A 24,592-nucleotide genomic window follows, 5' to 3' on the forward strand; every position below is an offset into this window, starting at 1 on the left:
TTTTGGATATCATCTACTCCTTTCGTAGCTACGTATATTTACAAGCGTTATAAATTGATTAAAACCTAAAGACCATGACAAACATGAACTGTAAGAGTAATACATCAATAACAGAACAGCAAATAAATTGAGAAGTTTTAACAATGCGCAACAACTTCAACATCTATTTCAGTTTTCACAAGAGTTCCACAATTTATTAGCAGAAATAATCCGTCAAGACTAGTTTTGGCAAAAGAACATAAGGCGAGCACAATGAACATTTTAGATTGAACGAAACTCTACTACTAGAGTGCAACAACGCACTTAATTTCATGCTCATTACTCTTAGCAAATAAAGAATAAGTCATCTTCACAACAATCTTACCAGTTGAAGGCCAAAAAGACTTGAATAATTCCCTAAATCGACATGCAGAGCTAGAATTAGCATATTGAAAAAAATGAGTGATAACTAATTCTCCCCACGTGTCAGTAAATTAGCGCTAGTGGAAACCGACGCTGAACGAAATAGCGAATACTGGCACAATTGGGAGTCGTTCAAGGAGTGTATGAAGACTTAGAGATGCAGTGAATGGGACCCTGCTATAGCAATGGTCAGTTATGCGTGTCTAGTAAGTCGCCATTCAGTTGTGTATCTTGATGGCCTTTTCCAGGTAACTCGGACGAACCCTTTTTGGAGCTTTATTTACATGGTCTAATCCGAGGTAAGGCCGGTTCATTCGTGATCCTTCAACATAAAGTATATGCATAATATTAGATTAGATATACAAATATAAATCATGGTCACTGACTGGTAGTACACGCTGGAGGCAAGAGTGACAGCTCTTTAATGCTTTATCAAATGGTACGATCAAACTTGAAAAATGGTAAAAACTCTCACCTACTGATGAAGTTGATTTGAAACCGCTGAGTCGTACAATGGAATCTTCTACATTGTCAATGTACATCTTTCTCCCATCAGTTACGATACAAAACTTATACTAGAATAAATAAGAATAATGGCATTATGCGTAAAGTTATAGACAGACAGATCATGGGCAAGGGACAATTAATCTACATTTATGGAGTAAAACAAAAAACCCAAAACCCCTACCGACTTACAATGGCAACAGTACAGACAGTGAGTCAGCAGTACACCAGCAGTTAATACAGTCAGTGAGTCAGCAGTACACCAGCAGTTAATACAGACAGTGAGTCAGCACTACACCAGCAGTTAATACAGTCAGTGAGTCAGCAGTACACCAGCAAGTAATACAGTCAGTGAGTCAGCACTACACCAGCAGTTAATACAGTCAGTGAGTCAGCAGTACACCAGCAAGTAATACAGTCAGTGAGTCAGCAGTATACCAGCAGTTAATACAGTCAGTGAGTCAGCACTACACCAGCAGTTAATACAGTCAGTGAGTCAGCACTACACCAGCAGTTAATACAGTCAGAGAGTCAGCAACACACCAGCAAGTAATACAGTCAGTGAGTCAGCAGTATACCAGCAGTTAATAGTCAGTGAGTCAGCACTACACCAGCAGTTAATAGTCAGTGAGTCAGCAGCACACCAGCAAGTAATAGTCAGTGAGTCAGCACTACACCAGCAGTTAATACAGTCAGTGAGTCAGCAGTACACCAGCAGTTGTTACTGTCAATGAGTCAGCAGTACACCAGCAGTTAATACTGTCAATGAGTCAGCAATACACCAGCAGTTAATACAGTCAGTGAGTCAGCAGTACACCAGTTAATAAAGTAAACAAGGCCATCCAAAACACTTGGTATTTCCTTAACACCAACCACTGCTTTTCCTTTTATCAAGTTGAATAACCTGCATCTAAGAATCAGCAGATATTCACTAGTTGCAAGTCTAAACTATTAACCGATGACTACGAAGCAGGCCTATGTGAGTCTAGAAACATGGACTAGCAGGGTCATTTGCAGACTCCTACTTACCTTCTCATAGTCCTTCTCTGGCACATCCAGTTTCTTCCGTATCCTCTCCCGCAGTGAGCTGAACAGCTCCCCATCCACAATGCGGATTAGAAATGGAAAGCCGAACAATGGATAGATATCCTGTTGCAAAAAAATGTGAAAATCTAGTTGACAAGAGAGGACAACATCTTACACATTTATATACGTAAGCGCTCTCAATAATTCTCTAAATAATTCTGTAACAAGATAGAAAAAGGAGAAAATTGATTCGGCCGTCTGTTCACAAAGCCACTAGCCTTAAATGAACAAACTATTTATTTGCAGCGCAAATCAGACTTTTCAACAGAAAAGCTGAAACAATCACATAAATATTACTGACTAAACAGAGGTGCAAATGAATACAATATTTTGAGTCAAATCCTACTTGGTGAAAATGTGCGACAGGTACAAGCATCTCGGAATCGCTCAAACTCGTTTCTTCCAATGGAATCTCTTCTAAACGAAGATACTTATTGCCTGACATCATTATGCTATCGATGGGAGCATCATCCGAGTAAATGTACTGAATTCTAGAGCTGGCCACCTCCAGCAACCTAAACAACACAAATGGCAATCGTCAACATTGGATTTTTCAGCAATATAATACTAATGTAGAAAACCCGAGTTCCTGTTGACACCCACCTTAGCCTGCCAGAGCCAGCAGGGTTGAGGTCGACATGCCTGCGAGCCTCATCAAGCAATTCCTGCACAGTTCCGGTCTTGTTGGGATGTAGAACGAGCTCTCGTTCCTCCTTGCCCCTCTGAGACACCCATGTACATTTGAACTGTCGCTTGTTCTCTAGCTCTGTGATGGGAATCGACAACTGAAAAATCAAACACAATTGAATTTCATAGCCCCAAGTGTATATTTTAACATACATTTGGACTACCGCTAGCAGCTTAGGACCACTTCGTGCAGAATCCTACAAGCATAAATACCTATTCGACCATTATACATAGTTCAGTATTAGAATGACTAGTAATATAATTGTAAATCACTAATTGATCCATCAATTAATTGTAATATAATTCTAAACGTAAATCACCGTTAAAATCAAACAGCTACGCATACGAAAAATATTTTGTTCTAAAAAGTATTAAAACATAAAAATCACATGTAAATAAATGGTAAAGGATATTGGAACATCTCAGAAAATGCTTTGGAACATCTCAGAAAATGCTTTGGAACATCTCAGAAAATGCTTTTATGATGCCCATTTGTCATTAAATTGTATGCAAGGATCTTAGTTTTTAGTATGCAAAGCACTTTTGGGTGAGCTGCTGTTCTGTGAAATTGTCGGGTGTCAAAATTTAAAAGTTAACCAAGATGCTTTTATTTGACTCTAAGAAATTAAAGATGTGGTTGCGTCAAAAAATTCGATTTAATGAAATTAAGACCCGTAAAAGGCTAAAACATCAGCTACAATTTGATGCCGTTTTTGTCTTTGTAGACCAACCCTGTCCAGAGATATATGCGTTTGAATGAGGCCCTCTTTTAAAAAGCTCACGTTCCAGTGGGTGCTTCTTTCATGACGTCACAAGCAATATATCTGAAAAGAAACCACGAGCGATAAATATGAGGTCGCTTCCTTAGCCAATCATCAGCGCGAAATTTTTATATAGGCCGTAATAAATGTTATCACTCTTAAAACGCGTTGTTTGTGATCTCAAATTTAGGCATTTTACTCTATTATTAAATCGCATGGACATCGATATTAACTAAATTAATTAACATCGTCACTTTAATGAATTACTCGATCGACACGTTTTATTGGCAAACAACATACGTGTAATTGTAAAATTGCTGCAAAGTTACTGCGAAGGTGACTCCGAGTTTTTTTGGCATCAGGTAGTTAAAGTTCTACGGAGGAAGCTCGGAGAATGGAGGTAAATTTATCTTTTACTTTGAGACTCCTATAGAGTTTCCTGTTGAGTTTACATTCAGATTATATTTCCCTGTTTGAGACTAACATGTAATTTCCTGCGCGTGCGAGATACGTATGTACAGTGAGTTCTTGACGGCTTCTTTTTAATCTTTAGCATCTCGCTATACAATGGCTTAGATTGATGAATATACTAAAGGTAATACATGTATTTTAGTACTCATTAATACATGTACTAATTAATAAAATTATAACTTTTTGCTATCACTAATCATCATTTTATATTTTTTATCAGTTCACCTAGCTACATTTGCTTCAAATTTTCTGTGGCAGCTTTATCTAATAAATTAGATTTATGATTTGACATTAGATGTTCACTTTTCACTTGTAGAAAGTGAAGAAAATCGATTGATCAATGCAAATCTTCAATTTCCAGAACCAAAGCTTCGAATCGTTGGCTTGGCGTACTTGTGCCTTTGTTAAACGTTTATTCGTTTTTAAAATTACACTCGCAATCTATTTAACTCCCAATTTGGAAGCTTTCAATAGATACGCTTTAGAATGACATATCTATGAATGACATATATTTATTGCATTTGTTTTACCGATTACAGAATGTTTATGTCGTCCCACCAGCCGAAGCAGCTTTGTCAGTGTGGAAACTGCCATAAAGGGGAAAGAGAGACTTGAATGTGTGCTGCATAAACCATGATGTTTTGTTCGAGTTTGTTGCAGTAGATGAATTTGTCTTACTGTATCAGCTAAAACTATGTGAGTGGCCACGACTTAATGAATATTTTTAATAAAAGCTTTATGCCGAAATGAAAATATTTTTGCTTGTAAAAATTATATAATAAAATAATATTGTTGAAGATAATGCAAAACATGATTTGCAGAATATTGTAGTGAATTGGATATGGTATATGGATGGACTTATGGGAGGCTGTATATCGTTAGTATGGGTAGCGGCAGAACTGTGCTGACACAAAGACCTTATTCTACATAGTTAGCTTGACAGAATTACCGTAGACCGGTAGAATTGTTAGTCGGTACCCAAATGTTTACACAACATTTGGAGAAAGTGAGTAGAACAAATTTTCAATTTTTGTTATTTGAGGCCTTTGAAACATTCATAATAATGCATCTGTAGCTGGATTTAAAATTTTATTCTAGCCAATATGAGCAAATACAAAATAAGATATATGCCAATAGAGCTGCATAGGACTAGACTTTTATCGCAAATAGCCGATGTGAATACGAGAGATAGAGACAGGTTGTATAACGCGTGACATCATTTTGGGAAGTCTGGGCACGTTTTTGTGGCCTGAGCGTTTTAACCGCGACCAGGTTTTTCCGATTTTAATCTTCAAATATTTTGACAATGAGATCGCGTAACACAACAAACAACATATCAACTGATAGAGAAAAAAAAATGCTTTCTTTTAAGATCAACTCAAATTTGACGCAACCACATCATTAAACAGTGATCGAGTGTGATTACTGTCTAGAGAACTCTATCTACTATCTGTATGATTATTAATAGGCAGAGCACTATTACCTAACAACATATTATAACTTAAAGAATATAACCTAACACCACCTTATAACTAAGGAAATATGACCTAACACCATATTATAACTAAGGGAATATAACGTAATACCATATTATAACTTAGGGAATATAACCTAACACCATATTATAACTAAGGGAATATTACCTAACACCATATTATAACTTAGAGAATATGACCTAACACCATATTATAACTTAGGGAATATAACCTAACACCATATAATAACTTAGGGAATATAACCTAACACCATATTATAACTTAGAGAATATGACCCAACAACATATTATAACTTAGGGAATATGACCTAACACCATATTATAACTTAGAGAATATGACCTAACACCATATTATAACTAAGGGAATATGACCTAACACCATATTATAACTTTAAAATATGACCTAACACCATATTATAACTTAAGGAATATAACCTAACACCATATTATAACTTAAGGAATATAACCTAACACCATATTATAACTTAGAGAATATAACCTAATACCATATTATAACTTAAGGAATATAACCTAACACCATATTATAACTTAGAGAATATGACCTAACACCATATTATAACTTAGGGAATATGACCTAACACCATATTATAACTTAGGGAATATAACCTAACACCATATTATAACTTTGGGAATATAACCTAACACCATATTATAACTAAGGGAATATAACCTAACACCATATTATAACTTAGAGAATATGACCTAACACCATATTATAACTTAGAGAATATGACCTAACACCATATTATAACTTAGGGAATATAACCTAACACCATATTATAACTTAGAGAATATAACCTAACACCATATTATAACTAAGGGAATATAACCTAACACCATATTATAACTTAGAGAATATGACCCAACACAATATTATAACTTGAGCCCAGTTCTCCCTCCACCCTGAACAGCTGGCAGTGAAGCTGTATGCTCTCAGTGCCTGCGGTACTGGCTGTGATCAAGCAATAGGGAAATTGTCTGCTCCTAGGCAATGGTACCTTTTACACGTGGAGTTGAGATATAACAAAACTCCGGGGAAAGAGGAAAGCACGTTCGTGCAATGATTGGAAAAATGCACGCCAAAATCGTATGCACAATGCATTCTAGGTAGGCCGTCAGTGTATGGTTTTCACTACCGGCGGCATCCTGCAACCTATGCCGAGGACCGTTAAAAAGTCCAACTCGCTGAGCTTTGCCGAATGGCACCACCGACAAAAAAATTGCTGCCGGCTCCCGCTGGACTGCTGGTTCTCAGTAACCACTGGCAGCCGCTGGCTGCACCACCGCAGATCCTTACAGCGGGGTGAGAATTGGGCTCAAGGGAATACGACCTAACATCTTATGGTAACTTAGTGAAAATGATTGCTCGCATAATTTTTAGACTTGGCCGACAAACTGCACCTTTTGGTAGTAGAGTTTCCTCTGCTGACGAGTGTTGTTCGCTGTTCTGGTAGGAGGAATAAGGTCCTTCAGCTGACCCTCATAGGTACATCTGATAGCATGACCTATCCCTTCCTTATACCTTGAATCATACCAACTTCAGCAATCATGAAAGTGAAACAATGAAAGTCTGCTATGCGCAAGAGTAAATACAGCTGAGTCTAGAAGAATGAATAAAATAACCAACCCTATTCTTGTTATTTTATCAACAACGAAGATGTTCATCAACAATAGATGTAAACGCTTTGAACTGTGTTGTACCACAATTTAAATCCATCCCTAAATGTTTTTCGAATGAAAACTAACTTGAAAAAGGATTCTCCTGGAACACACACTAGTATTGATATACATAGGCTAAAGCACATGTGTCAAACTCACGGCCCGCGGGCCACATCCGGCCCACCTTGTAATCAGATCTGGCCCGCAAGATCATTTTACATTATTGCTATTCATGGCCCATCGATATGAAGCGCTGATAACATAATACTTCAAAAAACTACATATCCCATAATGCAATGCTTCAACTGTCTTGCTGAATACTTATCGTGTCAATTTAACCTGAATTTTGTTTCAGAGTGATACTTGTGTCTGTTTTTATCCATATTTACGTTCCAAAAACATTTAGTTTTCGTGTGTTCAATAAATGTTTACCCTGTTCGGCCCGCGATCTAAACTGCGCTTTGAATTTTGGCTCCTTATACAATTGAGTTTGACATCTCTGGGCTAGAGGATGCTCGAAAAAATACCTAGGTGTTCAAACAAGACACCTGCAATGAGGCCCACAGCACCCGTAAAGAAAGTCTCCAACCTACCCAATGTACCTGAAAAACTGCAACAAGTAGGGGTCAGTACCAAGATGCTCAGCCACCTTTGTAGCTATAACATTGTAGTTATTCTTGAGAGACAGGCTGAGTGCAAAACCATTGTCTAACGGATCGTTCTTGTCACAGAAGACAACTTCTACTTGGTAATATAGTTCTCTGCAAGATAAAGACAATAGAGTTGAAGGTATTCACAGCAACTGCTAGTCAAGGCAAGTTATACAGATCCACCGAAAGGAAACAAGCTTCCTTCCTGCCTAAAAAAAGAATAGTGATTGTCAAATTCTTCCAAAGTAAAAACTAATGCTGAGCCATAACTTTTATTGACACTAAAAAAATAGGTCCACCGCTTGAATATCCAATGTTTGGAATTTTCAACTACAAATACAATTGAAATAGTTATGAACTTGATGGCAATGACCTTGAGTATTCTTTTGGGGTAGGTTTTTTGTACTCTATTTCGACCGGCTCCTCTCTTTGCACAATGAGAATGTCGCCGTCCATTAGTTCATCCAGCTCCTTCTCGAGCAGACCATCGGTGAACTCGATCTTATCTATGAGGTTGGGTTTGACTTCCTCATACATGAGCAGTTTCGTACCTTCTGGGAACCCAGCTACTTTGGCGAGGATGGGCATCATGTCATCTGAAAATAATGAGGCTCCTCTATAATCCACAAGCAATAGTTGTATCCTTAAACCTAGCAAAGTTTTCTTAAACAAAGAAAATGGTAATTGAAAGTTGTGTCTAAGCTTAGTATGCTACTAATGGAGCACAATGGTACTGTAACACAACTTGCAAGCTGTACATTATGCAAGCTAGTTCCGACAAAGAGTGACATTCAAAATTAACCTGCTTTGTGATCTTCTTTGTATATTGAGACCATTGGATGGTGACAGACATATTCCGACAAGAACACACTGTATTCTATTTAATTCGTACAATTAAAAAACCTAATAATAAATACTTCGTATATGGCATTAAAGCAAATTTATTACATAAACCTATGTAAAGCAATAAATTATATGCGAAATTGCTAACTTAATAAAGTAATAATTACTATTATAAAGGCCGTGTCCGGCAATCTGAAGCGCGCTAAGAGCGTTCAGAATAAATGTTGTTTCATACAGGAATTGAACCCAATTATTCCAATTCGCAGCCAATCGCGCTACCAATTGCGCCATTCAATCACCTTGTTGCATAGTGGAATAATTATACACATAGTTACTACAGGTGATTATCTCTCACGGCGCATGGGACTGTCGGCATACTAGTGATTATTAATGATGTTTTTTTGTTACTGGCGTTATATTTAAGCTCTAACATAATATGGCTCTAATATTTGCTCAAGTTTTACGGTAAGTCAAAATATACGACTGTATAGGGTGATTAATATTTGACTGAATATGAGATAGCATATCTAAAGGCTTGCTTACACTGGCAATAACGATTCAAAAATTTGTCTATTTTAGGTGAAGCACTGAAATGGCATGTCGCTGGTTGATCGGTGTTTAGCTGAAAGTTTTTTCCATTGACCAAAAAACTAGCTTCATTTATATTTACTATTGACAATTTAGTGCAATCACTACTAGCTATTGAGTACAAGACTGTGACTTCTCATAAACTATTGATCAATTCTACAGATATAAATACACTGGTTGTGCAATGACATCAAATATAAGAAACTACATGTCCTCTCCCTCTCTCTCTAACCAGTCAATGCTATGTTCTTGGTGATTCTAGACAATGCGGTTAGTTTTTAGATTTTAAATATTCTATTATGTACACGAGATTATTTTTCTGATTTTTTCAAAAGCGTACTTCTCATACAAAAATAATTCTAAGAAGTCGCACTGTATACATGCCTTAAGAGCCATGTGACTCCACTTACCGGAAAAGCTTTTAGGGACAGAGAACCAGCAGAAAGAGGAAACAACTGAATCAGTACTAGAGTGAATGTTGAACTACCAAACAGAGACAACAACTGAATCAGTACTAGAGTGAGAGTTGAACTACCAAAGAGAGGCAACAACTGAATCAGTACTAGAGTGAGAGTTGAACTACCAAAGGGAGACAACAGCTGAATCAGTACTAGAGTGAGAGTTGAACTACCAAAGAGAGACAACAACTGAACCAGTACTAGAGTGAGAGTTGAACTACCAAAGAGAGACAACAACTGAATCAGTACTAGAGTGAGAGTTGAACTACCAAAGAGAGACAACAACTGAACCAGTACTAGAGTGAGAGTTGAACTACCAAAGAGAGACAACAACTGAATCAGTACTAGAGTGAGAGTTGAACTACCAAAGAGAGGCAACAACTGAATCAGTACTAAAGTGAGAGTTGAACTACCACAGAGAGACAACAACTGAATCAGTACTAGAGTGAGAGTTGAACTACCAAAGAAAGGCAACAACTGAATCAGTACTAGAGTGAGTGTTGAACTACCAAACAGAGACAACAACTGAATCAGTACTAGAGTGAGAGTTGAACTACCAAAGAGAGACAACAACTGAATCAGTACTAGAGTGAGAGTTGAACTACCAAAGAGAGACAACAACTGAATCAGTACTAGAGTGAGTGTTGAACTACCAAAGAGAGACAACAACTGAATCAGTACTAGAGTGAGAGTTGAACTACCAAAGAGAGACAACAACTGTACCAGTACTAGAGTGAGTGTTGAACTACCAAAGGGAGGCAACAACTGAATCAGTACTAGAGTGAGAGTTGAACTACCAAAGAGAGACAACAACTGAATTAGTACTAGAGTGAAAGTTGAACTACCAAAGAGAGACAACAACTGAATCAGTACTAAAGTGAGAGTTGAACTACCAAAGAGAGACAACAACTGTACCAGTACTAGAGTGAGTGTTGAACTACCAAAGGGAGGCAACAACTGAATCAGTGCTAGAGTGAGAGTTGAACTACCAAAGGGAGACAACAACTGAATCAGTACTAGAGTGAGTGTTGAACTACCAAAGGGAGACAACTGAATCAGTACTAGAGTGAGAGTTGAACTACCAAAGGGAGACAACAACTGTATCAGTACTAGAGTGAGGCTTAAAGCATTAAACAACTGGATCAGAATCTTACTTAGAGAGATGGTAATCTGGAAGCAACAGTGACCACAGTAACTCAGTGTCTCCGACTTTGGATCATATCTTTTGATAAAGAGACAGACATGGCCGGTTCTGTCAAAGTGAGGCAAGGCCTCAAGCTTACTGTCTGGTGAGAGGGCTTCCAGAAAGATAAACCAGGGAGAGTCCGAGTCGGCTGCTTCGTGTATCTAAAGCAACGAGTAGTAAGAATAAAAACCATAACACAATCTAAATATAGAAAGAATGTCTTACCAAGAAAAATTGAAAATGCAATCATATAAACAGAAAGACCTCTACCTAGGCTAATTATTTTAGGCTTTCAAAAAAGAAATCTTGACATGAAACCTTTAATATAATCTATATAGATTTTTGCTTTAGTGAAAAGGACAGATCAAAATGTGAAACCACGCAACAAACAACTTACAGTTTTCTGACCTCAGTAAAAGGTAAACTAGTAACAGAAATGTTGAATAAAATAAATTTAGTTGAGTTGCCATAGCTGAAAGAATTGGACTAAAACTATTCTTTTCTTTACCAGTTATTCAGGGTGAACAATGGCCAGCTGCCTGTTCACTCGCCATCAAACTAGGTATGCTCTCTTGTAAGCATATATCAAACAAACAGTCCTAAAGTGATACACAGGGACAAGCCAATCACTCACAGTCTTCAGACCAAACTCTGATGAGGGAGTTTCTAACATGGTTGGCCTAAATGTTTGGTTCTGTCTATACTGGAATGGCCATATTCTCAGCGCACTCGGCCGTTGGTTCTGTAAATACACACACATAGTTTTTTACGAGCTATGAGGGAACTCGGTGAAATAAGGATGCCAAGCTGCATACAGCCAAGATAAAAGTACTTACTAAAGAATCTGCGAACGTCTGTATAACTTGTGATACAGTATCAGCTTTCCTTATTTTAAATCGACGAATAAAATCTTGTGACTTTTCATGATCAAACAGGTCATGACCGTGATGACTGTAGAATACATCCTCTAATAAAACATTTATATACATGTAGAGATGAGCTTCGCTGCGATCCTTTCTTTTCTGTGCCTCCTCAGTCCTGTAAAAATGAGTTAACTATTAGCCTTTATTCGGTCTTTTCTTCAAGGAGGAGTGAACCCAAAAGAACAACCCAAATGAGTTGCTTGATATTGTGATACTTACTTCTCCTGTTCAACCCTCTCAATCAATGTGTTGGGGATATCTGTTTGTTCTATAGGCTTCAGAACGTCATCTGTAAATGTTTAAATATCAGTATGACCACGAACAGCTCTCAGCCAAGAATAATGTATCAATAACTTACAATCAGTGTATCCAACAATAATACAACGGCAAAAAAGCAAATGCAACCATGTACAAACGCAACCTGTTTATTGTTACAACTAGTGAGTTATAGGCTGGCAGTGGCCACATAATACTCCGAAAGCTGTCAGGTAGCTGTAAGAATATTGCCTAATGAGATCAACAGGATGTTGGCATAGAATAGATGTTTATTAATTCAACAAAACAATAAGCAGATGTAGCGTCAATATTAAAGTAGTGAACATTAGCTTTGTGATGAGATTTTAACAGTAGAATAACGCAATCACTTTTCATTTTTGATCAATGCAAAATGAGATAAGACTAGCATCAACAAATATAACACAGAATGTACTAAGTTTGCCAGCATACAAAGTATGTTGTGGGCATAGAACTAAACACTAATATCAACAGCTAGAATTGAATTAGAACTAGGAATGGAATAATTGGCATCAACTAAAAGCAATATCAACAATGTGATCTACTAAGTTGGCCGCAAATATTACACACAAAAGTCACTGACTCTCTACAAGAACACATGTTTGCTTTATTTCTTTACCAAACTGAAACAATAACATTATTAAGTTCTTGAGAGCTAAGACTAGCGTTGCTGTCAAACTTCTATCTTTAAGAAAGCTGGATCTTGTTATATGTAACTAGAACAAACAATTATAGCATTCTTGTAACCAACTAATGTATTCCACTGCTTACCCAATGCACTAACACGAACATACACAAGCATATATGCATTAGTGCTGTGCTTCGCTGATATGTCGTCATCATGTCCACCAAAATTTCTGTCTATCGCTTCTTTCGTCGTACATTTTGACACAACATCATCGTCAAACTTACACCACTACAAGTAAAAAATAATTGAATAAAAAAGACATTTACATCTGGCTGATGGGTGAAAGTAGCACCTCCCTATCCCTCACTCATTAGATGCAAGGACTAAAATTCAACAGCTGCAGAGTTTCAATGAAAAACAAAATGGAAGGAAAGAATTTGTACCTTAACTCTTTCATTACAGAATTTCTTTTCTTGTTCTTATGGAATTAAAATGACCGAAAAATTGTTGGCTGATGTACACTCAGTAATTTTGCTGTAAGAGCTAAAGTTTTTGCACAGGTACTAAGGCAAACCGTTGTAAAGGCTGCCTACCATAAGAATGAACAATATAAGTGAACTGTTTAAAAGGCTTTCCATAGCAAATGAGTTAAATTGTCCTTAATGTCGCAATGCTTAAAAACCCTTGAAAATTATGCTAACATCTCAAATAAAATAAAAATTAAAAAGAAATGAAGTAGTGTTGCCCTCACTGAACAGTGTGCCATTTTCTCATGAACCAAGTGCAGTTACTAGGCTCAACAACTAAGAGTTGAAGTGTGGCTAGGTAGGCCAATGTTTTAGACTACAAGTGTCCCGAAAGGGGCACTGTGCTGATGCATTCGTAGCTGCACACCAAGTATGCATATGTAGAATCACCAAATTTCAGGTGATTTGAAGCATCGGGTTTATTGTAACTGGTTTCTGTAGAATCACCAAATTTCAGGTGATTTGAGGCATCGGGTTTCTTGTAACTGGCTGAAATGTTCATACATATTTGTCCACAACTCGAAAAACAACTACGGTTTCAACCAATCATATGATGATGTTTAAAAAGAACTCTGTGATGGACCAATGAATAAACAGCATTCCAACCTTACATATAAAATGCCTGTGCAAAAACTGATGCCTGAAATATATTATTAATTCTATTGAATAAAACTAAATAATTGTTGAAGCAGATAAAGGACTACCCCTACTTGAATCTCCTTTGATAATTGCTAATAACATCATTCTTTCAGTGAATTTATAGACTTAAAAAATGCTAGCGGCGTGCTGGAGCTTGTCAATTAAGGACCAATCTCACACTAGTTCTGCTAAAAGTTATCATTGCCCGTGCGAACCACAGAAATATTCTGCACATACTGCGGACAAATCTCTTTTTCAAAAATAGATCGTGGTGGTTGAAGCATACAAGAACATGGATTAACATTTTGCAAACAATAACGAGCAATTCCTGTTATACGTCACCGAAGTGCTGGTCGAAAGTGTAGATGTCTTTTGAGTCATGATCAAATACGCATGTACGTTTATGTGACAGTTACAAGAAAACTGGTGCTTCACACGACTAAATATTTGGTGATTCTGCATAAAAGGCCCTGTGTAACAACATGGTGTTAATAGGTTGTATTATCAAATCATCACCCCACAGGGCTTTTAATAAAACCTGCAGTGATTGCATGTTTTCAAAGATTTTTTTGTTTGTTAGTTACAAAAAGGAATTAACATATTAACAAGTTTATCATTTCCAATAACTTTCTAAAGTACATAAAATTACTCGCTCGACACCATAGAATTAGCCAATGAGATGCAATACGGCTTGAAAAATGCCCACATCAGTGCAAACCTCGGCCTCTGCGTCACTCTGAATGGCCCAGAGCCATTCGTTAAATTTCACCAAACAAGAGAGTACTACGCGCAAGGCCGACTTACATTTCGATCTCCGACGGGATCAATATAGCCAACATAGTGTCCGCCATGATTGTCACCACTGTGTACAAGTACTGCATGCAGGCGGTAGATGGCAGGTGTAGCCTCAGGCTTTTGTAAGTATTTACTCAGGTCTATCTCTTCAGAAAACTCAAACCTGTTTGAAATGCAAAGTGATAAAATTCAGTTAATTCAACACTACAAACAACATAATACTTTGTGCTTCAAGGTTTCAGTGTCAAAATAAAAGTTTATGTCATGTTCGAGAGTAAAGCTATATAACTCATTAGTAAACGTTACAAATTGAGCCCAGTGTTATAGTGCTTAACTGCATCCTCTCATCTAACTACTATATCAACATGCGTGACACTGCAAAATTCAAAAGCAAGATTTCATAAAATTTCACAAGTTCCAATTCCATCAATAGCTATAAGTTGAAAATACCTGTCATTAATCTTGACATTGGCATCCGTTAGTGGATCATATTGGAACCTCATCAGCTGAAGATGCAAGACTGGAGGAAACTGGGTGAATATAACCCCTTTTTCGGCATCCTGAAAATTATTATGCTTCGCGCTCTTATTAACCAGTGGAGGCTTGCAACTAGTTCACCTTAGTTGACCATATACCATTAGCAATTATACTACACCGTTAGCAATACTACTACAGCGTTAACAATAATACTACACCGTTAGCAATGCTACTACACCATTAGCAATGCTACTACAGCGTTTACAATAATACTACACCGTTAGCTATAATACTACACCATTAGCTATAATATTACACCGTTAGCAATAATACTACACCGTTAGTAATAATGCCACACCGTTAGCTATATTACTACACCATTAGTAATAATACTACACCGGTAGCAATAATATTACTACACAGTTAGCAATAATACTACACCGTTAGCTATATTACACCGTTAGCAATAATATTCATCATTCTCCACTTGCACTTTCGCGAGGGGCGTGGCAGGAGTAAGCAGGAGCGAGTTATGTTGTTACCAGTTGGAAGAATCCAACCTGCTTTGACCATGCTTTTAGCTAACTGTAACAATTATGACACATACTAGAGCGCAATACCCACCTGTAAACCATGGTCTCCTGCATCATATTTATTATCGCCTTCAAGGGTTTCCTTGGCAATATAGTCATCAAACGACTCTATAACTGCAAAAACAGCAAATTTATGCACTTTAAGAGAAGCTACCATATCCAATGCTCTCCAACTGTTATGGGAATTGCTGGTTATAACTCACCTGTCTTCTTGCCTTTGATATTCAATTGTATATCATAGAAAGTCTCCTCTCTGGTTGACACGTACTCCACAGACTTGCACTTTATGTATGACTAAATACAATAATACATTGGCAGACAAGGATGCACAATAGTACACTTGGCACTAGTTTACAAACAAAAGCACAGCTTGCATTGTAATACATAAAACAATATTACAACTCTCCATACCATTGTATTTCAATCGTTGATGTTTTCCAGAATGCAACAAGAAAGAATGGGTCCGAAGTTTAAAAATGGACCCTGTAAAAGTACTACTACATGGTTGAAAATTTCAAACAAGCTATGCAGTGCAGCGAACTTTTACGAAAATGAAAGCTGTGTGTGACGTTATGAGAGACGTTATGTAGCACTCATAGTTCTTATCATCATCCACTAGGCGTGTCTTGTTGAAATACAAACCTATCATTCACAATTTTTGCCTCTGCATTTGTACTATATAATTCAATGCTAAACAGATTATTTACCCTATAACCCAAAAGAAGTTTTCTATACCAAAGCATGTAAAACATCATAATTAACCAATACCAAGCAGAGAATTCAGTATGAAATGTGACACAGGAAAGACAAATGACAACTGCAACTTTTACAAAATATATATTGAAATGTTTTTTAAAATATTCTTCAAAGGGTAAAAACAATTAACTAGGAAAAAAATTTATTTAGTAAAATTCTGACAAAGCAAATAGTAGAACAGCAAGGAAACAATCATACGTGACACCTACCAGCATTTTACCCTCAAACAACTGAGGTATTGTCCCCTCTACCACTGTTTTCTTCATCTTACTCTCCATGTTGTCCAACAACACTCTGCACAGCTCTTGCACATCATGCTGCATAAACACATCCAATGTTTCCCACCTACGCAGACCAAACAGACCCATGACATGAGTTTGTATTTTACAGTCAGAAACAAGATTGCTTGCCACCATTTTATCGCGAAGTGTCAATACTCACCCAAAGGATTTGGTAAGACGTTTTGTTCCAACAGGTTTGTCATTAAATTGAAGATCATAGAAAACTCGTTGCAAAGCGAAGGCAACACTCATCGTATCCTCGTCATTGTCATGTTCGACTGGCATCTGGTACACAGCCTAGAATACATGGCTGCAAGTTGAGAACACAAAGAGAGCAGAAGGCGGCTGAAAGTGTAACAAATACTCGGAAACTGCGTGGACTGCCATAAGACATAATGTGTGAAACAATCAACCGCCAGTCAGTGAGAATAAAACACATACCAAAAGGTTTGAGTAAGACGTGTAATAAGTTTAAGAAAACCTCTCTTATCATGTGTTATAATGCTTGACATATTTGCATAAACATTTGCATTTAAACGTTTACATCAAAGCATTTGCATATATTGGGTTCATTATTTTAGTTTAATGACAAGTTAAAACTTGATCATATTTAAACTTATTAAAAATAAGTTATGAAAACTGTACAATTAATCAATCAAACGCATAGGTAAAATTATACCAGTATTATTATATAAATTACATCTATTATTATATAAATTATATCTATTATTATATAAATTATATCTATTATTATATAAATTATACCAGTATTATTATATAAATTATATCAAGTACAGGTTGCAATTGAAATAAGCATGAAAAAGAGCAAGTTGTATCAAAGAGCCCCAAAGTAGGAACTCTATCCGTGAGTACCCTTCTGAGTTTGTTTGTGAAATAGAGAGTCTGTAGCAGAGAATTCATATAGCAGGTGGCTCCTTGATTCTTGAGTCCAACATAACCGGTGTGCTTTTTTGAGTCCCAACTGCAATTAACATTCGAGATTATTAAAAGGAACACATATGGCATCAAAAAATTTTTATATACTTTTAATATGGTATCGCTGGTGTGCAAATAGGCTATCTGCCACAATAAACCAATTAACGAGACTATTTTTGTACAAAGGCCTATAAATACAGTATGACCATGAGGCAACATTCAAAATGTTATAGATATAACGTCTTGATGCTGAGTGTAAATTAACGTCAACAGAAGGACAATAGAACCAGCATCAACAAAAGAAAAGTTGATACACCTTTGAGCAAAGGCAATTCATTTACAAACGCTTAGCTAATCATTACTTGTTCTTATATATTAAAGTCAACAATGCAGAATTGGACTGGGTTCTAAACTTATTGGCCATTTTTATTCCAAAATCTTCATTTGAAACATGATTTTAATCATTTTTGTTAATTATCTTCAGTCGCACAACTTTCTGTATCTCTACCAAATCTTAACCCCTGATATTATGACCACAGACAAAATGATCACAGACAATATGACCACGCACACTATGACCACGCACACTATGACCACGCACAATATGACCACGCACAATATGACCACAGATAATATGACCACAGATAATATGACCACAGATAATATGACCACAGCTAATATGACCACAGCTAATATGACCACAGATAATATGACTACGCGCAATATGACTACGCGCAATATGACTACGAGCAATATGACTACGCGCAATATGACCACGCGCAATACGACCACGCGCAATACGACCACGCGCAATACGACCACACGCAATATGACCATGAGCAATATGACCACACGCAATATGACCACGCGCAATATGACCACGCGCAATATGACTACGCGCAATATGACCACGCGCAATATGACCACGCGCAATATGACCACGCGCAATATGACCACGCGCAATATGACCACGCGCAATATGATCACGCACAATATGATCACGCACAATATGACCACAGATAATGTGACCATAGATAATGACCACAGACAATATGACCACAGACAATGTGGCCATAGACAATATGACCGCAGATAATATGACCACAGACCATATGACCACACAAAACATGCTCACACACAATATGAGCCGTGATACTATAAGCCCTGATACTATAAGCCCTGATGCTATAAGCCCTGATGCTATAAGCCCTGTTATTATGAACACTGATATTATGATCACTGATATTATGAGCATTAATATTTTGAACACTGATATTATGATCACTGATATTATGAGCACTGATAGTATGAGCACTAATATTATGAACACTGATATTATGAACACTGATATTATGAACACTGATATTATGAACACTGATATTATGAGCTCTGATATTATGAACACTGATATTATGAACACTGATATTATGAGCACTAATATTTTGAACACTGATATTATGATCACTGATATTATGAGCACTGATATTATGAACACTGATATTATGAGCCCTGATATTATGAACACTGATATTATGAACACTGATATTATGAGCTCTGATATTATGAGCTCTGATATTATGAACGCTGATATTATGAACGCTGATATTATGAACGCTGATATTATGAACGCTGATATTATGAACACTGATATTATGAACACTGATATTATGAGCCCTGATATTATGAACACTGATATTATGAACCTTGATATTATGAACACTGATATTATGAACACTAATATTGTGAACACTGATATTAAGAGCCCTGATATTATGAACACTGATATTATGAGCCCTGATGTTATGAGCCCTGAAATTATGAGCCCTGATATTATGAACGCTGATATTATGAACACTGATATTATGAGCCCTGATATTATGAACACTGATATTATGAACCTTGATATTATGAACACTGATATTATGAACACTAATATTATGAGCCCTGATATTATGAACACTGATATTATGAGCCCTGATATTATGAGCCCTGAAATTATGAGCCCTGATGATAAGTATGAACTCTGACACTATGACTCCTATTTGAATAGATTGGCTTTTAGACTAACAGTATTAATTCGCCTTTTTCAAATTTTCCCTACAGACAAATAACAAGGAAAAACATTACCACCATGAGCAAGTACATAAAATGAGGTGCCAGATCTTGTATATCTAAGAGGAATGTAAAGCATTTTAGAGATAAGTTCTTGCAATAACAAAGGAAATTTTACTAAAATAAATTTCAAGAGGATACTAAAGCACTTCCCTAGATTTTAAATAATAAATGGAAAATCATAAACTGATGTTGCTTTAAATATGAGAGATAGAACACCACTAAAATATGAAAGTTAAGCAGAGCTTATAACATGTATTTAAAAGGAAAACAAAATATACAAACAGTGATACCAAATAAATACGACCAACGTGCAAAGATTTTGCTAACTCACCTGACTCCATGTGGTGCATCAGCAGTAACATACACCTCCAAGATAATACTGTCATCTTTAATATAACCCTTGCTCGGGTCAAGAATCTCATTGATAAACATGAAGTTGCTAAAGCCCCAATCATTCTCCTTGTGAAAAAATAGATGCTGGATCCTCCTGACAAAGGGCTCACTGTCTCCGTCTGCAGGCACTTGTTTCAGCATTCGCAGCTCAGCAGAAGCGTTACATGACCATGACCTGTAGAAGGGAATGAACCTGAGCACCATCTACAGTTGAGGGAAGCTCGAGCTTTAAAAATCGCCAGCTAGTAGCTTTGGTAGTTTTCTTAAATTTCTAATCTTTACAAAGAGGTCAGCTAAAATAATATACATGATTCATAACCCTCTTTTCTTGGACAAAATTTTTCAATTCACTGCTACTTTTCACCTTATCAGTCAATACTTGTTTCTCTCTATTTTCACTAATTTACTCGCTATGCTTAACTATAGGTACTTTTAAGACCATATAGTACGCGTGTGATATAGTACGCGTGTGATATAATACGCATGGGATATAGTACGCATGGGATATAGTACGCATGAGATATAGTACACATGGGATATAGTACGCATGGGATATAGTACGCATGAGATATAGTACACATGGGATATAGTACGCATGGGATATAGTACGCATGTGATATAGTATGCATGGAATATAGTACACATGTGATATAGTACGCATGGGATATAGTACGCATGTGATATAGTACGCATGGGATAGGGTACACATATGATATAGGACACCACAATAGGCCACCTATTAAATAGAGTACAAATGAGATATGGGACACTGCAATAGGCCACATATGGAATAGTGTACAAATGTGATATGGAACACTGTAATAGGCCACATATGAAATAGTGTACAAATGTGATACGGGACACTGCAATATGACACAGGCATGATAAGGTGCGCATAGGATGGTCAGATTTTAATCGCGCACCCCTTCCTATTTTAGGAGAGTTACGATAGATTTTGCCCTGATTGGGATACACATGGATACATGATATCCGAATAACGTCGATGCATCAAAATAAGCTCGCGTCTGAGATACTGTATATAAAAGCTGAAACTTGGAGGAGAGCTACAATGACTAATGCCAACATGAATAATACCTTCCAAGACAACACAAAGTTAAGCTTGACACCAGAACTTACAAGGAATCTGACTCCGCGTTACATTGCAAGAAGAAGCCGAGTGTCTTCGCTGACACTCGTTCCGGAGTTTGGGCTGTTCGCTGCATAGCTAGTATTTTCCTAAAATCATTAAGAATGTTCAGAACAATTTGAACAAAAGCATCTTGCACAGCGTGTGCTTCCAAATGTGATATGAATATCAAGTGTGGTCAGCAAGAAAAGCATAGCTCACCAAGGAAGGTTTCGAACAGGAGTGGCTGGGCTTAGCATCTGATCCTTCATTCGGCTTACATTGTGTATCTGATACTGAAAGGTTGCTTCTGACCTGCATGGGTCTGCAAGAACATGCAATCTATTATATGCATCTTAAACGGAACACAAACAGCTGCAGAAGAAATGATGTAGCAATAGATATTTGAAGTCAATAGCTATAGTATTTTTGAAAATAGAGACTTTTTGAAAAGCTATCATGAAGCCAAAGTCTAAAATTTTACTGGGCTAAACATAAGGCTAGTTCGCTCTTGATACAAATTGGGATGAATTAACTTGCATATTTTAATGAAAGAATTGGTCAACAACGATAAGCGATATTACCGATAGCATCCTGTGGCATGGTGTCACCATTAGTTACGCTCTCCTGTATGGGAGTAACAAACTTGACATTTGTTGCTTGTATTTCCAATTCTGTCTTTCCATCAAGATCAGCAGTTTCTGCCAACATTTGAAAGCGAGTTAGAAAAGCTAGTAACGCACTATTAACTACAAGCATAACCAATACCTTTAATTTGTAAGACATTTTAAGTGTAATCAGTATTCACTAGTTCATCAGAGCATGAATACAAAAGACAAAATGAAATATAGAAGTATCTGTGAGACGAAACTGAACACAAGCTAGAATTAACAGATTAGCCTTTAAAAAAGATGAAAATCTATTCAATTCATTTTCAAAATGAAAAAATTGTTGTGGGTCTACCAGCTATATAAAACTACAACTGATTATCGAGTAAGAGAGCATTGAGGCGGCTGTCAAATAGATATTACGCTCAGTTGAAAAGTTCAAGGAAGTCGAATCAGTTCACAACAACTTGTCACCAGCTCAGTCTGCTCCCCATAGGTATGATTACAATCAAAGATAATAGCAAACAATAGTGCATAAAAGTGTATGTTATCAGTTGACCGTGTATAAGTTAGGTGTTGAGTTTTACTTTTTTAACTGATGCAGTCTAGACAGGACTACCATGAAAAACAATTGAAAATGAACACTTATAGCCCTGTTAAAAATAAAGCGCTCTGCTCTAGTAAGTACTCCAGCAATGAAATCCAATACTTGCACGACACAGTGGTACGCGAATTAAATGACCCAACTGTTGAAAAACTGAAACTCTCATTTGCAACATTGTTACTCATTGTGAATTTAGTCAATAACCATAAACTATATATGGTCTTCATCTTGTACTGGTTTCAAATATGTAAGCCAAAAAACTGTAAAACTATGTTTTTGAATTATTATATACTTGACCTAAATTCTGAAAAAATGTTCATGGTCGAAGATAACTACCTATACAGATATGATTGCATCACATACATTTTTATTAGCCTATTTCATGACATATACATGAAATAAGCTAATAAAATGTATGTAATGTGATCATTTCTGTATAGATTGCTAATTTCAACCATTAAAAAATTGTTCAGAACTTACACATGCATATTTATTAAAAAACATAATTTTACAGCTATTTGGTTTGCATAATTATTTGAAAACATGAGGATGGGCAAATGAGAATTAATTTAATAGATATTTTATAGCGATTGTTGACATTGATAATGGTATAAATGTGAGTTTTAGTTTTCTAACAAAGGAGTCCAGTTTTCTCACACACCACTCTAGATTGTGTATAAGTTACCATTAATTATTAGAATCCTACATTTGGTTTCTGTTCTCATAATGGCTGTGACATTATGACAGCTGAAAACTGCTGTGATGAAGAAAATTCTAAGTATACATTGTGGGGATTACTCATAGCATGTCATTGTTTCATTGACTACAACATTTTTTTATTTATCAGTTAATCTAACAGCAACTAAAACTCACGACTTTCTACTAGTAATTGCAATTCTATCAAATTGAACACTAGTTACAGTGTACCTACACGTACAAATATCCCTCGGCAGTTTTTCATGGTTATGTTAATATTTTTTGAGTTTCTCTAATGCTGTAGGTTGTTTGCTCTCAATCGATAATCTGGCAAGACTACAATGCAGCTGCCATGTATTTCATTATAGCCCATGAAAATAGATGCCTCGATCTAGCAAATTGTTATTTACCTTTCATAGTACGTTGCTAACATCGTTCAGTTTTTGCTACTACATGCTTACTATTCATAGGCTTACCTTATAGTAAGATCTTCATTCAGAGCTATTTCTATTACACATACACATTTGGGGAAGGATACCATGTACAGTTGCAGAGTATTTGTATCGATTCAAAAGTCGATAAATGAATAGGCATTAGCCAACGAAAAAAAAATCCTTTTAAAAGTAATTTAAAAACATGAATTACTAAGCATGTTGGCTGTAATGATGGGAATGAGGTGAGTGAACTTAACTGGACTTAGGAGACTAGTAGTCCTATGGCGGGTGCGATGCTTCCTTTGGTTAGCATGATTTATTGCAATAGACATGATGTAATGCATTTTCATATTGACTTCATTTACAAACTGCTAAATACCATCATTACTGATATAGCAATGTTGATGAGCAAAAGGCCGAAGATTCGAGCAGAAATATTTTTTGCCCACCATTGGTTTCCATTGGTTCTCCAGGAGTTCCATTGTTATCGGGTGACGGATTGGTATCCAAGTGATTTACTTCGTACTGATTTGTCATAGTATGCTTACTCTTATCAACTAACGGCGTTAAAACCGGTTTGCTTGTCTGGCTTTGTGGCTGACTTTTTTTACCAACACCACCGTCTCCACCAACGGCGGCACCTGTTTTTGCGGGTCTGCTGGGTATACGACCAATGGCGAAGCTTTGGGCTCCAATTTCTTGGAGCACTGCAGCATTAATATTATTACAAACCACAGTTATACTTGCTACACGAACAACGACGATTGTGAGAGCATAATCGGAAACAATCCTTCTTCCGTGGATTCCACTTTTTCGTCAATTATTTGAGCCAAACATGGCGCATGCAACTACTAACAATCAGATAAAGCAATCGTTTTAATAAGTATGATTTGTATAAGTAGTATTTTTTAATAAACAATTCAGTTTAATTAATAATTTAATTTGCAAACCATTAT

General features: G+C 36.6%; 1 protein-coding gene across 2 annotated transcripts; it reads right to left on the minus strand.

The window, feature by feature from the left end:
- Positions 1–33: 33 nt before the first annotated feature.
- LOC137385577 (ubiquitin carboxyl-terminal hydrolase 7-like) lies at positions 34–24,431 on the minus strand. Of its 2 annotated transcripts, none has more exons than XM_068072063.1 (25): positions 24,086–24,431; positions 21,879–21,995; positions 21,517–21,619; positions 21,306–21,404; positions 20,107–20,343; positions 17,598–17,706; positions 16,885–17,021; positions 16,653–16,788; positions 15,891–15,981; positions 15,719–15,801; positions 15,068–15,177; positions 14,627–14,780; positions 12,800–12,944; positions 11,954–12,023; positions 11,648–11,849; positions 11,446–11,553; positions 10,780–10,972; positions 8,110–8,332; positions 7,689–7,847; positions 6,829–6,949; positions 2,596–2,777; positions 2,339–2,507; positions 1,936–2,055; positions 878–977; positions 34–724 (listed from the first exon to the last, which is right to left on the minus strand). In XM_068072063.1, exons 1-25 carry the CDS (start codon positions 24,171–24,173, stop codon positions 621–623), a joined length of 3,360 nt encoding a protein of 1,119 aa, XP_067928164.1. In that variant the 5' UTR covers positions 24,174–24,431; the 3' UTR covers positions 34–620. The 2 variants fall into 2 exon arrangements, with proteins under 2 accessions (XP_067928164.1, XP_067928163.1); XM_068072062.1 differs by having other exon boundaries at positions 7,680–7,847.
- Between the last annotated feature and the right edge of the window lie 161 nt (positions 24,432–24,592).

This window comes from Watersipora subatra, chromosome 1, assembly GCF_963576615.1.
Source record: "Watersipora subatra chromosome 1, tzWatSuba1.1, whole genome shotgun sequence".
In the NCBI taxonomy this organism is placed as follows: Eukaryota; Metazoa; Bryozoa; class Gymnolaemata; order Cheilostomatida; family Watersiporidae; genus Watersipora; species Watersipora subatra.